Source organism: Pseudophryne corroboree, chromosome 1 (assembly GCF_028390025.1).
Source record: "Pseudophryne corroboree isolate aPseCor3 chromosome 1, aPseCor3.hap2, whole genome shotgun sequence".
Taxonomy (NCBI): domain Eukaryota; kingdom Metazoa; phylum Chordata; class Amphibia; order Anura; family Myobatrachidae; genus Pseudophryne; species Pseudophryne corroboree.
Genome location: NC_086444.1, coordinates 1,156,893,881 through 1,156,908,382, shown reverse-complemented (window position 1 = coordinate 1,156,908,382; position 14,502 = coordinate 1,156,893,881). Strand labels below are relative to the sequence as shown.

The window sequence follows — 14,502 nt, the reverse complement described above, 5'->3', positions numbered from 1 at the left end:
CAACAAGCATTACCCCCTGGCAACAAGCATAACACGTACCGCATGAAACCCCTGGCAACGAGCATGACACCCTGAGCAGGAAAACCCCTGGCACCGTGCATTACCCACCCTAGGCTTATACTCGAGTCAGTCATTTTTCCCAGTTTTTTGTGGTAAAATTAGGTGCCTCGGCTTATATTCGGGTCGACTTATACTCGAGTATATACGGTAAGTCCCCAAAAACGCTCTAATGAGATCTCTAACACTTCTCTTCTGTTTTCCTATGTTAGTTCAGCATTTTTTGGGGTACAGGCTGATTTCCCCATTTTCACCTGCACTTTTCACTGCAAGAATTTTTACATGAAACCCGTTTGGAATTAAATAGGGCGAAAAACAGAGCATTTTCGTGGCAATTTTCGCCCGATTGCTGCGAAAAATTGCAGCGAATTTGCGGATAATTGAATACCCTAGTAAATCACTCAGCCTGAGAGCAGATGGAACAGTCTTCACAGTTACCTAGCCTGCCCCATCTCCTAACCATTGCCCACCCAAAACCAGGCCATGACCAAATATCAGATATAAATCTTGGTGTAGGAAACCATGTAGATTATAGCCAACAAGTTACACCAAACATGCGCTCCAGCTGGAAAGTGAACAATGACTGGTTTCCAGACAACACGTAGGCCAAAACTAAACATGGCCTCTCATCCAATTACCAGTCACTAGTAGAAACAAAATGGCTGCCACAAACAAATATGGCTTTAGACTCACAAAAGGTATTTGTTACCTGTCATGGCATCTGTTCGGCTCTTTAACATGCTTTGCATCAACAGTGTCTGATAAACGCTCATCCTCACGCCGTTTAAAGTAATAATCCGACACTTGACTGCTTCCCTGAGACCAATTGGAGGGCGGTGGAGACCTGAACACACCAAAGATGATTAAATGATTGGACCTACACTATCATAAGAAATATATTCGAGATATAGTAAATTATCCAAAAGACAGCACTACGTGGTCACATAATAAGAATTTACTCACCGGTAATTATTTCTCGTAGTCCGTAGTGGATGCTGGGAACTCCGTAAGGACCATGGGGAATAGACTGGCTCCGCAGGAGACTGGGCACTCTAAAAGAAAGATTAGGTACTATCTGGTGTGCACTGGCTCCTCCCTCCTCGCCCCTCCTCCAGACCTCAGGTTAGGGAAACTGTGCCCGGAAGAGCCGACAAGGAAATGATTTGGAATCCAGGGTAAGACTCATACCAGCCACACCAATCACACTGTACAACTTGTGATAACCATACCCAGTTAACAGTATGAACAATAACAGCCTCATTCAACGGATGGCTCATAACAATAACCCTTTAGTTAAGCAATAACTATATACATGTATTGCAGAGAGTCCGCACTTGGGACGGGCGCCCAGCATCCACTACGGACTACGAGAAATAGAATTACCGGTGAGTAAATTCTTATTTTCTCTGACGTCCTAGTGGATGCTGGGAACTCCGTAAGGACCATGGGGATTATACCAAAGCTCCCAAACGGGTGGGAGAGTGCGGATGACTCTGCAGCACCGAATGAGCAAAGGCAAGGTCCTCCTCAGCCAGGGTATCAAACTTGTAGAACATAGCAAATGTGTTTGAACCCAACCAAGTAGCAGCTCGGCAAAGCTGTAAAGCAGAGACCCCTCGGGCAGCCGCCCAAGAAGAGCCCACCATCCTTGTGGAATGGGCTTTTACTGATTTAGGATGCGGTAATCCTGCCGCAGAATGAGCTTGCTGAATCGTGTTACAGATCCAGCGCGCAATAGTTTGCTTTGAAGCAGGAGCACCCAGCTTGTTGGGTGCATGCAGGATAAACAGCGAGTCAGTTTTCCTGACTCCAGCCGTCCTGGCAACATAGATTTTCAAAGCCCTGACTACATCCAGTAACTTGGAGTCCTCCAAGTCCCGAGTAGCCGCAGGCACCACAATAGGTTGGTTCAAATGAAACGCTGATACCACCTTAGGGAGAAATTGGGGACGAGTCCTCAATTCTGCCCTGTCCATATGGAAGATCAGATAAGGGCTTTTACATGACAAAGCCGCCAATTCTGACACACGCCTAGCCGAAGCTAAGGCCAATAGCATGACTACTTTCCACGTGAGATATTTAAGCTCCACGGTCTTAAGTGGCTCAAACCAGTGGGATTTCAGGAAATCCAACACAACGTTAAGTTCCCAAGGTGCCACTGGAGGCACAAAAGGGGGCTGAATATGCACACTCCCTTAACAAACGTCTGAACTTCAGGCAGTGAAGCCAGTTCTTTTTGAAAGAACATAGATAGGGCTGAAATCTGGACCTTTATGGACCCCAATTTTAGGCCCATAGTCACCCCTGACTGTAGGAAGTGCAGAAATCGACACAGCTGGAATTCCTCTGTTGGGGCCTTCCTGGCCTCACACCAAGCAACATATTTCCGCCATATGCGGTGATAATGCTTTGCTGTCACATCCTCCCTAGCTTTTATCAGCGTAGGAATCACTTCATCTGGAATGCCCTTTTCCGTTAGGATCCGGCGTTCAACCGCCATGCCATCAAACGCAGCCGCGGTAAGTCTTGGAACAGACAGGGCCCCTGCTGCAACAGGTCCTGTCTGAGAGGCGGAGGCCATGGGTCCTCTGAGATCATTTCTTGTAGTTCTGGGTACCAAGTTTTTCTTGGCCAATCCGGAACGATGAGTATAGTTCTTACTCCTCTTTCTTACTATCCTCAGTACCTTGGGTATGAGAGGAAGAGGAGGGAACACAAACCGACTGGTACACCCACGGTGTCACTAGTGCATCCACAGCTATCGCCTGAGGGTCCCTTGACCTGGCGCAATATTTTTTTAGTTTGTTGAGGCGGGACGCCATCATGTCCACCTGTGGCCGTTCCCAACGGTTTACAATCTGCGTGAAGACTTCTGGATGAAGTCCCCACTCTCCCGGGTGGAGGTCGTGCCTGCTGAGGAAATCTGCTTCCCAGTTGTCCACTCCCGGAATGAACACTGCTGACAGTGCTAGCACGTGATTCTCCGCCCATCGAAGAATCCTTGTGGCTTCTGCCATCGCTATCCTGCTTCTTGTGCCGCCCTGGCGGTTTACATGGGCGACCGCCGTGATGTTGTCTGATTGAATCAGCACCGGTTGGTTTTGAAGCAGGGGCTCTGCTTGACTCAGGGCATCGTAAATGGCCCTTAGTTCCAGTATAGTTATGTGTAGTGAAGTCTCCTGACTTGACCACTGTCCTTGGAAGTTCCTTCCCTGAGTGACTGCCCCCCATCCTCGGAGGCTTGCATCCGTGGTCACCAGGACCCAGTCCTGTATGCCGAATCTGCGGCCCTCGAGAAGATGAGCACTCTGCAGCCACCACAGCAGACACCCTGGCCCTCGGGGACAGGGTGATCAACCGATGCATCTGAAGATGCGATCCGGACCATTTGTCTAACAGATCCCACTGAAAGATCCTTGCATGGAACCTGCCGAAGGGAATTGCTTCGTAAGAAGCCACCATCTTTCCCAGGACTCGCGTGCAGTGATGCACCGACACCTGTTTTGGTTTCTGGAGGTCCCTGACCAGAGATGACCATTCCTGGGCCTTCTCCACCAGGAGAAACACCTTCTTCTGTTCTGTGTCCAGAATCATGCCCAGGAAAAGCAGACGCGTCGCAGGAATCAGCTGCGACTTTGGGATATTCAGAATCCAGCCGTGCTGTTGCAACACCTCCTGAGAGAGAGTGCTACGCTGACCAACAACTGCTCTCTGGACCTTGCCTTTATGAGGAGATCGTCCAAGTACGGGATAATTATAACTCCCTTCTTCCGAAGGAGTATCATTTCAGCCATTACCTTGGTAAATACTCTCGGTGCCGTGGACAGACCAAACAGCAACGTCTGGAATTGGTAATGACAGTCCTGTACCACAAACCTGAGGTACTCCTAGTGAGGTGGGTAAATGGGGACATGCAAGTAAGCATCCTTGATGTCCAGCGACACCATAAAATCCCCCTCTTCCAGGCTTGCAATAACCGCCCTGAGCGGTTCCATTTTGAACTTGAACTTCCTTATATAAGTGTTCAAGGATTTTAAATTCAGAATGTGTCTCACCGAACCGTCTGGTTTCGGTACCACAAACATTGTGGAATAGTAACCCCGTCTCTGTTGAAGGAGGGGAACCTTGATTATCACCTGCTAGAGGTACAGCTTGTGAATTGCCGCCAGTACTACCTCCCTTTCCCTGGGAGCAGCTGGCAAGGCTGATTTGAGGTAATGGCAAGGGGGAGTCGCCTCGAACTCCAGCTTGTATCCCTGAGATACAATTTGTACAGCCCAGAGATCCACCTGTGAGCGAACCCACTGGTTGCTGAAGTTTCGGAGACGCGCCCCCACCGCACCTGGCTCCGCCTGTGGAGCCCCAGCGTCATGCGGTGGACTTAGTGGAAGCGGGGGAGGATTTTTGTTCCTGGGAACTTGCTGCCTGGTGCAGCTTCTTTCCTCTCCAGAAAGGATGCGCTTCTGACCCGCTTGCCTTTCTGAGGCCGAAAGGACTGGATTCGATAATACGGTGCTTTCTTAGGCTGTGAGGGAACCTGAAGTAAAAAAGTCGACTTCCCAGCTGTTGCTGTGGATACGAGGTCCGAGAGACCGTCCCCAAACAATTCCTCACCCTTATAAGGCAAAACCTCCATGTGTTTTTTAGAATCAGCATCACCTGTCCACTGCAGAGTCCATAATACTCTCCTGGCAGAAACGGACATTGCATTAATTCTAGATGCCAGCAGGCAAATGTCCCTCTGTGCATCCCGCATATATAAGACGACGTCTTTTATATGTTCTATGGTTAACAAAATAGTATCCCTGTCGAGGGAATCAATGTTGTCTGACAGGGTATCAGTCCATGCTGCTGCAGCACTACACATCCATGCTGAAGCAATAGCATTTCTCAGTATAGTACCCGAGTGTGTATACACAGACTTCAGGAGAGCTTCCTGCTTTCTATCCGCAGGCTCCTTTAGGGCGGCCGTATCCTGAGACGGCAGTGGCACCCTTATTGATGAGCGTGTGAGCGCCTTGTCCACCCTAGGGGATGTTTCCCAACGTAACCTGTCCGTTAGCGGGAAAGGGTACGCCATCAGTAACCTCTTAGAAATCACTAGTTTCTTATCAGGAGAACTCCACACTTCTTCACACAATTCATTTAATTCATCAGATGGGGGAAAAGTCACTGGCTGCTTTTTCTCCCCAAACATAATACCCTTCTTGGTAGTAACCGGGTTAACGTCAGAAATGTGCAATACATTTTTTATTGCAGTAATCATGCATCGGATGGCCTTTGTAGATTGTACATTTGTGTCATCATCGTCTACACTGGAGTCAGACTGTCGACATCTGTGTCTACCATCTGAGCTAGCGGGCGTTTATGAGCCCCTGATGGCCTCTGAGACGCCTGGGCAGGCACGGGCTGAGATCCCGGCTGTCCCAAGGCTGCTGCGTCATCGAACCTTTTATGTAAGGAGTTGACACTGTCGGTTAAGACCTTCCACATATCCATCCAATCCGGTGTCGGCCCTGTCGGGGGCGACACCACACTTAACCGCCCCGCCTCCACGTAACCCTCCTCATCAAACATGCCGTACAGACACCGCACACACACACACACACACACACACACAGGGAATGCTCTGACTGAGGACAGGACCCCACAAAGTCCTTTGGGGAGACAGAGTATGCCAGCACACACCACAGCGCTATATAACACAGGGATTCACACTACAAAAAGTGATTTACCCAATAGCTGCTTAATATATATTATTTGCGCCTAAATTTATGTGCCCCCCCCTCTCTTTTTTACCCTTATTGTATCAGTATACTGCAGGGGAGAGCCTGGGAGCTTGCTTCCAACAGAGCTGTTAAGGGAAAATGGCGCTGGTGTGCTGAGGAAGAAGGCCCCACCCCCTCAGCGGCGGGCTTCTGTCCCGCGTTTTATGTACTTTAATGGCGGGGTTTTTTACACATACAGTTATGAGACTATTATGTGTATTTTTGCCAAAAGGTCTTATAATTGCTGCCCAGAGCGCGCACCCCCCCAGCGCCCTGCACCCTACAGTGACCGGAGTGTGTGGTGTGCTATGGGAGCAATGGCGCACAGCTGCGGTGCTGTGCGCTACCTTAATGAAGACAGGAGTCTTCAGCCGCCGATTTCATCGCTTCTCTTCTGTCTTCTGGCTCTGCAAGGGGGACGGTGGCGCGGCTCCGGGAACGGACGATCGAGGTCAGGCCCTGTGTTCGAACCCTCTGGAGCTAATGGTGTCCAGTAGCCTAAGAAGCACAAGCTAGCTGCAAGCAGGTAGGTTTGCTTCTCTCCCCTCAGTCCCACGTAGCAGTGAGTCTGTTGCCAGCAGATCTCACTGAAAATAAAAAACCTAACAAATACTTTCTTTTCTAGCAAGCTCAGGAGAGCCCACTAGGAGCACCCAGCTCTGGCCGGGCACAGATTCTAACTGAGGTCTGGAGGAGGGGCATAGAGGGAGGAGCCAGTGCACACCAGATAGTACCTAATCTTTCTTTTAGAGTGCCCAGTCTCCTGCGGAGCCCGTCTATTCCCCATGGTCCTTACGGAGTTCCCAGCATCCACTAGGACGTATTATTAATAATAAAAAAGAGGCTGTTCACGCAAGATTATCTGTAATGTTCCAGGCTTTAATTGCCCATCTTCAGGCAGTTATATGTGCAGGCCAAAGACAAACAATTAAATCCTGAAATGCAGAGACACCATGGTCTATTGCAATGTAGGAAACCACAAAGCACTGTATTGCACAATTGTATTTCACTTTGTGACAGGCACTGTAGCATTAGATTCACATGAAGGTAAATGCCCACTTATTTTACAGTAAACAAGTGAAAATATATATATATATATATATATATATATATATATATATATATATATATATATATATATATATATATATATATATATATATATATATATATATATATAATCCTCTGTGTGGTCCGGCACTCACCGCTCCGAACAGGTTACTTGCTCCGGTGCCCTCCTTAGAGGTTGTTGCTACCTCAACATATGCAGAGAAGAAAGGCGGCACTCGGAGACTGGCAGATATGGTGAAACGAAACCGATCTGTTTAATGACGTGATTAAACACTGATTGGTTTCGTTTCACCATATCTGCCACAGTCTCCGAGTGCCGCCTTTCTTCTCTGCATGTATATAATATATATATATATATATACACATATATACACACATACACACATTATATAAATAATAAGAATTTACTTACCGATAATTCTATTTCTCGGAGTCCGTAGTGGATGCTGGGGTTCCTGAAAGGACCATGGGGAATAGCGGCTCCGCAGGAGACGGGGCACAAAAGTAAAGCTTTCCGATCAGGTGGTGTGCACTGGCTCCTCCCCCTATGACCCTCCTCCAAGCCAGTTAGGTACTGTGCCCGGACGAGCGTACACAATAAGTGAGGAATTTTGAATCCCGGGTAAGACTCATACCAGCCACACCAATCACACCGTACAACTTGTGATCTAAACCCAGTTAACAGTATGATAACAGCGGAGCCTCTGAAAAGATGGCTCACGACAATAATAACCCGATTTTTGTAACTATGTACAAGTATTGCAGATAATCCGCACTTGGGATGGGCGCCCAGCATCCACTACGGACTCCGAGAAATAGAATTATCGGTAAGTAAATTCTTATTTTCTCTATCGTCCTAGTGGATGCTGGGGTTCCTGAAAGGACCATGGGGATTATACCAAAGCTCCCAAACGGGCGGGAGAGTGCGGATGACTCTGCAGCACCGAATGAGAGAACTCCAGGTCCTCCTTAGCCAGGGTATCAAATTTGTAGAATTTAGCAAACGTGTTTGCCCCTGACCAAGTAGCTGCTCGGCAAAGTTGTAAAGCCGAGACCCCTCGGGCAGCCGCCCAAGATGAGCCCACCTTCCTTGTGGAATGGGCATTTACATATTTTGGCTGTGGCAGGCCTGCCACAGAATGTGCAAGCTGAATTGTATTACACATCCAACTAGCAATAGTCTGCTTAGAAGCAAGAGCACCCAGTTTGTTGGGTGCATACAGGATAACAGCAAGTCAGTTTTCCTGACTCCAGCCGTCCTGGAACATATTTTCAGGGCCCTGACAACATCTAGCAACTTGGAGTCCTCCAAGTCCCTAGTAGGTGCAAGGCACCACAATAAGCTGGTTCAGGTGAAACACTGACACCACCTTAGGGAGAGAACTGGGGACGAGTCCGCAGCTCTGCCCTGTCCGAATGGACAAACAGATATGGGCTTTTTTGAGAAAAAACCACCAATTTGACACTCGCCTGGTCCAGGCCAGGGCCAAGAGCATGGTCACTTTTCATGTGAGATGCTTCAAATCCACAGATTTGACTGGTTTTAAACCAATGTGATTTGAGGAATCCCAGAACTACGTTGAGATCCCACAGTGCCACTGGAGGCACAAAAGGGGGTTGTATATGCAATACTCCCTTGACAAACTTCTGGACTTCAGGAACTGAAGCCAATTCTTTCTGGAAGAAAATCGACAGGGCCGAAATTTGAACCTTAATGGACCCCAATTTGAGGCCCATAGACACTCCTGTTTGCAGGAAATGCAGGAAACGACCGAGTTGAAATTTCTTTGTGGGGCCTTCCTGGCCTCACACCACGCAACATATTTTCGCCACATGTGGTGATAATGTTGTGCGGTCACCTCCTTTCTGGCTTTGACCAGGGTAGGAATGACCTCTTCCGGAATGCCTTTTTCCCTTAGGATCCGGCTTTCCACCGCCATGCCGACAAACGCAGCTGCGGTAAGTCTTGGAACAGACATGGTACTTGCTGAAGCAAGTCCCTTCTTAGCGGCAGAGGCCATAAGACCTCTGTAAGCATCTCTTGAAGTTCCGGGTACCAAGTCCTTCTTGGCCAATCCGGAGCCATGAGTATAGTTCTTACTCCTCTACGTCTTATAATTCTCAGCACCTTAGGTATGAGAAGCAGAGGAGGGAACACATACACCGACTGGTACACCCACGGTGTTACCAGAACGTCCACAGCTATTGCCTGAGGGTCTCTTGACCTGGCGCAATACCTGTCCCGTTTTTTGTTCAGACGGGACGCCATCATGTCCACCTTTGGTATTTCCCAACGGTTTACAATCATGTGGAAAAAACTTCCCGATGAAGTTTCCACTCTCCCGGGTGGAGGTCGTGCCTGCTGAGGAAGTCTGCTTCCCAGTTTCCATTCCCGGGATGAAACACTGCTGACTATCACATGATTTTCCGCCCAGCGAAAAGTCCTTGCAGTTTTTGCCATTGCCCTCCTGCTTCTTGTGTCGCCCTGTCTGTTTACGTGGGCGACTGCCGTGATGTTTTTCCCACTGGATCAATACCGGCTGACCTTGAAGCAGAGGTCTTGCTAAGCTTAGAGCATTATAAATTTACCCTTAGCTCCAGTATATTTATGTGGAGAAAAGTCTCCAGACTTGATCACACTCCCTGGAAATTTTTTCCTTGTGTGACTGCTCCCCAGCCTCACGGGCTGGGCTCCGTGGTCACCAGCATCCAATCCTGAATGCCGAATCTGCGGCCCTCTAGAAGATGAGCACTCTATAACCACCACAGGAGAGACACCCTTGTCCTTGGATATAGGGTTATCCGCTGATGCATCTGAAGATGCGATCCGGACCATTTGTCCAGCAGATCCCACTGAAAAGTTCTTGCGTGAAATCTGCCGAATGGAATTGCTTCGTAGGAAGCCACCATTTTTACCAGGACCCTTGTGCAATGATGCACTGTTTTTAGGAGGTTCCTGACTAGCTCGGATAACTCCCTGGCTTTTTCTTCCGGGAGAAACACCTTTTTCTGGACTTTGTCCAGAATCATCCCTAGGCACAGCAGACGTGTCGTCGGGATCAGCTGCGATTTTGGAATATTTAGAATCCACCCGTGCTGTTGTAGCAGTATCCTAGATAGTGCTACTCCGACCTCCAACTGTTCCCTGGACTATGCCCTTATCAGGAGATCGTCCAAGTAAGGGATAATTAAGACGCCTTTTCTTCGAAGAAGAATCATCATTTCGGCCATTACCTTGGTAAAGACCCGGGGTGCCGTGGACAATCCAAACGGCAGCGTCTGAAACTGATAGTGACAGTTCTGCACCACGAACCTGAGGTACCCTTAGTGAGAAGGGCAAATTTGGGACATAGAGGTAAGCATCCCTGATGTCCCGGGACACTATATAGTCCCCTTCTTCCTGGTTCGTTATCACTGCTCTGAGTGACTCCATCTTGATTTGAACCTTTGTAAGTGTTCAAAAAATTTTTTAGAATAAGTCTCACCTAGCCTTCTGGCTTCAGTACCACAATATAGTGTGGAATAATACCCCTTTTCTTGTAGTAGGAGGGGTAATTTAATTATCACCTGCTGGGAATACAGCTTGTGAATTTTTTCCCATACTGCCTCCTTGTCGGAGGGAGACCTTGGTAAAGCAGACTTCAGGAGCCTGCGAAGGGGAAACGTCTCGACATTCCAATCTGTACCCCTGGGATACTACTTGTAGGATCCAGGGGTCCTGTACGGTCTCAGCGCCATGCTGAGAACTTGTCAGAAGCGGTGGAACGCTTCTGTTCCTGGGAATGGGCTGCCTGCTGCAGTCTTCTTCCCTTTCCTCTATCCCTGGGCAGATATGATCTTATAGGGACGAAAGGACTGAGGCTGAAAAGACGGTGTCTTTTTCTGCAGAGATGTGACTTAGGGTAAAAACGGTGGATTTTCCAGCAGTTGCCGTGGCCACCAGGTCCGATGGACCGACCCCAAATAACTCCTCTTCCTTTATACGGCAATACACCTTTGTGCCGTTTGGAATCTGCATCACCTGACCACTGTCGTGTCCATAACATCTTCTGGCAGTTATGGACATCGCATTTACTCTTGATGCCAGAGTGCAAATATCCCTCTGTGCATCTCGCATATATAGAAATGCATCCTTTAAATGCTCTATAGTCAATAAAATACTGTCCCTGTCAAGGGTATCAATATTTTTAGTCAGGGAATCCGACCAAGCCACCCCAGCTCTGCACATCCAGGCTGAGGCGATCGCTGGTCGCAGTATAACACCAGTATGTGTGTATATACTTTTTATGATATTTTCCAGCCTCCTGTCAGCTGGTCCTTGAGGACGGCCCTATCTATAGACGGTACCGCCACTTGTTTTGATAAGCGTGTGAGCGCCTTATCCACCCTAAGGGGTGTTTCCCAACGCACCCTAACTTCTGGCGGGAAAGGGTATACCGCCCATAATTTTCTATCGGGGGGAACCCACGCATCATCACACACTTTATTTAATTTATCTGATTCAGGAAAAACTATGGTAGTTTTTTCACATCCCACATAATACCCTCTTTTGTGGTACTTGTAGTATCAGAAATATGTAACACCTCCTTCATTGCCTTTAACGTGTGGCCCTAATAAGGAATACGTTTGTTTATTCACCGTCGACACTGGATTCAGTGTCCCTGTCTGTGTCGACCGACTAAAGTAAACGGGCGTTTTAAAACCCCTGACGGTGTTTTTGAGACGTCTGGACCGGTACTAATTGTTTGTCGGCCGTCTCATGTCGTCAACCGACCTTGCAGCGTGTTGACATTATCACGTAATTCCCTAAATAAGCCATCCATTCCGGTGTCGACTCCCTAGAGAGTGACATCACCATTACAGGCAATTTGCTCCGCCTCCTCACCAACATCGTCCTCCTACATGTCGACACACACGTACCGACACACAGCACACACACAGGGAATGCTCTGATAGAGGACAGGACCCACTAGCCCTTTGGAGAGACAGAGGGAGAGTTTGCCAGCACACACCAAAAACGCTATAATTATATAGGGACAACCTTATATAAGTGTTTTCCCTTATAGCATCTTTTTTATATATTTCTAACGCCAAATTAGTGCCCCCCCTCTCTGTTTTAACCCTGTTTCTGTAGTGCAGTGCAGGGGAGAGCCTGGGAGCCTTCCCTCCAGCCTTTCTGTGAGGGAAAATGGCGCTGTGTGCTGAGGAGACAGGCCCCGCCCCTTTTTCGGCGGCCTCGTCTCCCGCTCTTAACGGATTCTGGCAGGGGTTAAATATCTCCATATAGCCTCCGGAGGCTATATGTGAGGTATTTTTAGCCAAAATAGGTATTCATTTGCCTCCCAGGGCGCCCCCCTCCCAGCGCCCTGCACCCTCAGTGACTGCCGTGTGAAGTGTGCTGAGAGGAAAATGGCGCACAGCTGCAGTGCTGTGCGCTACCTTTAGAAGACTGAGGAGTCTTCTGCCGCCGATTCTGGACCTCTTCTTACTTCAGCATCTGCAAGGGGGCCGGCGGCAAGGCTCCGGTGACCATCCAGGCTGTACCTGTGATCGTCCCTCTGGAGCTGATGTCCAGTAGCCAAGAAGCCAATCCATCCTGCACGCAGGTGAGTTCACTTCTTCTCCCCTAAGTCCCTCGTTGCAGTGATCCTGTTGCCAGCAGGACTCACTGTAAAATAAAAAACCTAAGCTAAACTTTTCTAAGCAGCTCTTTAGGAGAGCCACCTAGATTGCACCCTTCTCGGCCGGGCACAAAAATCTAACTGGCTTGGAGGAGGGTCATAGGGGGAGGAGCCAGTGCACACCACCTGATCGGAAAGCTTTACTTTTGTGCCCTGTCTCCTGCGGAGCCGCTATTCCCCATGGTCCTTTCAGGAACCCCAGCATCCACTAGGACGATAGAGAAATATATATATATACACACACATATATACACACTATACATACACACTATACATACACAGCCAAGTCAAATGCAGATTGTATGCAAGCTAGCTATAGGCAATACAACACAATGGAGATACACAGCATGTGATGGAGACAGAGTTACCTGGCACTTGGGACACATTATGTAGCACATGGCATTTAATATTAAAACACAGAAGGAATAAGTGACCTGGCAGCCAAATAAAGTAGCAATGTAAGCAGAGCATAGGAAGCAGCCAGGCGGGAACCCTCCCTCCTGGTGGACACTACAGCCCTATGGTGGGAGCCAAGCTCGCAGGACAGGGGACACAAAGCCATCATTCGCACCTCCTCACTGAGCCAGGGCCATAAACACCCCATAACCCGCACCAGGATGCGCAGGCCTACGCTCACACCCCCGGCTGCGGGGATCCCCACAACCCAGTAATTGACAGGCCAGAGGCCGGCACACTGTGGGACTTACCTGCGCTCACTCTGGCGGCTTTTCAGGGGCTTATACATACTGTCTGCTATTATCCTGCCGACAACACCACCGCTCTCCCCACTTACTACTACTGAAAGCCAAGCGCGCCAGCAACACGGGCTTATACCGCCTCCGGAATGTACCACCGACCAGTTGTAGGGGTGGACTAAACCCCATGCAGCCTTACTGCTACTTCACCGACGGGCTAACTCTGACCAAATGAGAATCCACTCCCCCCTCCCTGCCCGCTGCTTATGGAACGCTCTCCCTAGCTGCCTGCGATTGGCCGGCGGGAGAGAGCAGCTGTCGCGCGACTGGCCGGACGCGGTGTCAGTCACCGGGTGGGCGGGACCCCGCGACGGCGGCTCAGTGATCTGATTGGCTACCCTGTGTAGAGACGTGCTTTGAGTGGAGGGGGGGAGGGACTCCGGTTTCCCCGCCAAACCCGGACTAGATATTTTTGGCGCAAAAAAAATAAAAAGTTAAGCAAAAAAAATAATGAAGTAAATAAAAAAATTAAAGCGGAAGAGCAGAGATAGTGAGCTCCTCCCCCTAACATACTACTACTACTACTACTACTACTACTAATAATAATAATAATAATGCAAGAATCCAAAGACAAATAATAACTTAAAGGAGCCTTATTTTATGTTTCATTAATTGGGGTTAAAGCAGGAGCAGAACAATGCAAGTTTAGAAATGCTTGGCTGAACTACAAGTAAGGGTATAGAATTTAAACGTGTAAGCTCTTAATGCAGTTGAACATATATAAAAGAAATGGCAATTGCAGCATTGGGAGTTGTTAGAACATAACATTTGAGGAACTGAAATTCCCATTGGATGATATAAGCAGTGTTCATAGACATATCGCATGAGAAGGGTCCGCTTTACCAGTATAATGCGCCCTACACACTTGCTGATATGTGCAGCCAATATGAACAATCTCGTTCAGTAATGAATGAGAAATCGTTCTGATCGCTCAGTGTGTATGCACCAACGATGAACGATGCGCGGCCCCAAGGCACAGCTACTGGGGGCACAAGTACAGGGGGATAACTGTGGCCATGCCCCTATTTTTGTCGCACACCAACTCTATTTTACTGAGGGGGGGGAAGCCACAGGAAACTTTTGCCCTGGGGGCCATAAGGTCTAGAACCGGCCCTGGCTGGAACCTAAAGCTGGGTACTATTCCAATAAGGCTATTCCACTTATCCACTA

General features: G+C 48.6%; 1 protein-coding gene across 2 annotated transcripts in view; it reads right to left on the bottom strand.

Annotated features, from left to right (window-relative positions):
• SLBP (stem-loop histone mRNA binding protein) overlaps positions 1-13,504 on the bottom strand; it is a 58,203-nt gene extending 44,699 nt beyond the window's left edge. The window contains exons 1-2 of one of the 2 annotated variants that reach the window (XM_063924858.1): positions 13,285-13,504; positions 767-901 (exon numbers count right to left, since the gene is read on the bottom strand). In XM_063924858.1, the coding sequence (XP_063780928.1) occupies positions 767-901; positions 13,285-13,322 (173 nt within the window). In that variant the 5' untranslated portion in view covers positions 13,323-13,504. The remainder of the gene's footprint in view (positions 1-766; positions 902-13,284) is intronic. The other variant, XM_063924856.1, reaches the window with a different exon arrangement.
• Between the last annotated feature and the right edge of the window lie 998 nt (positions 13,505-14,502).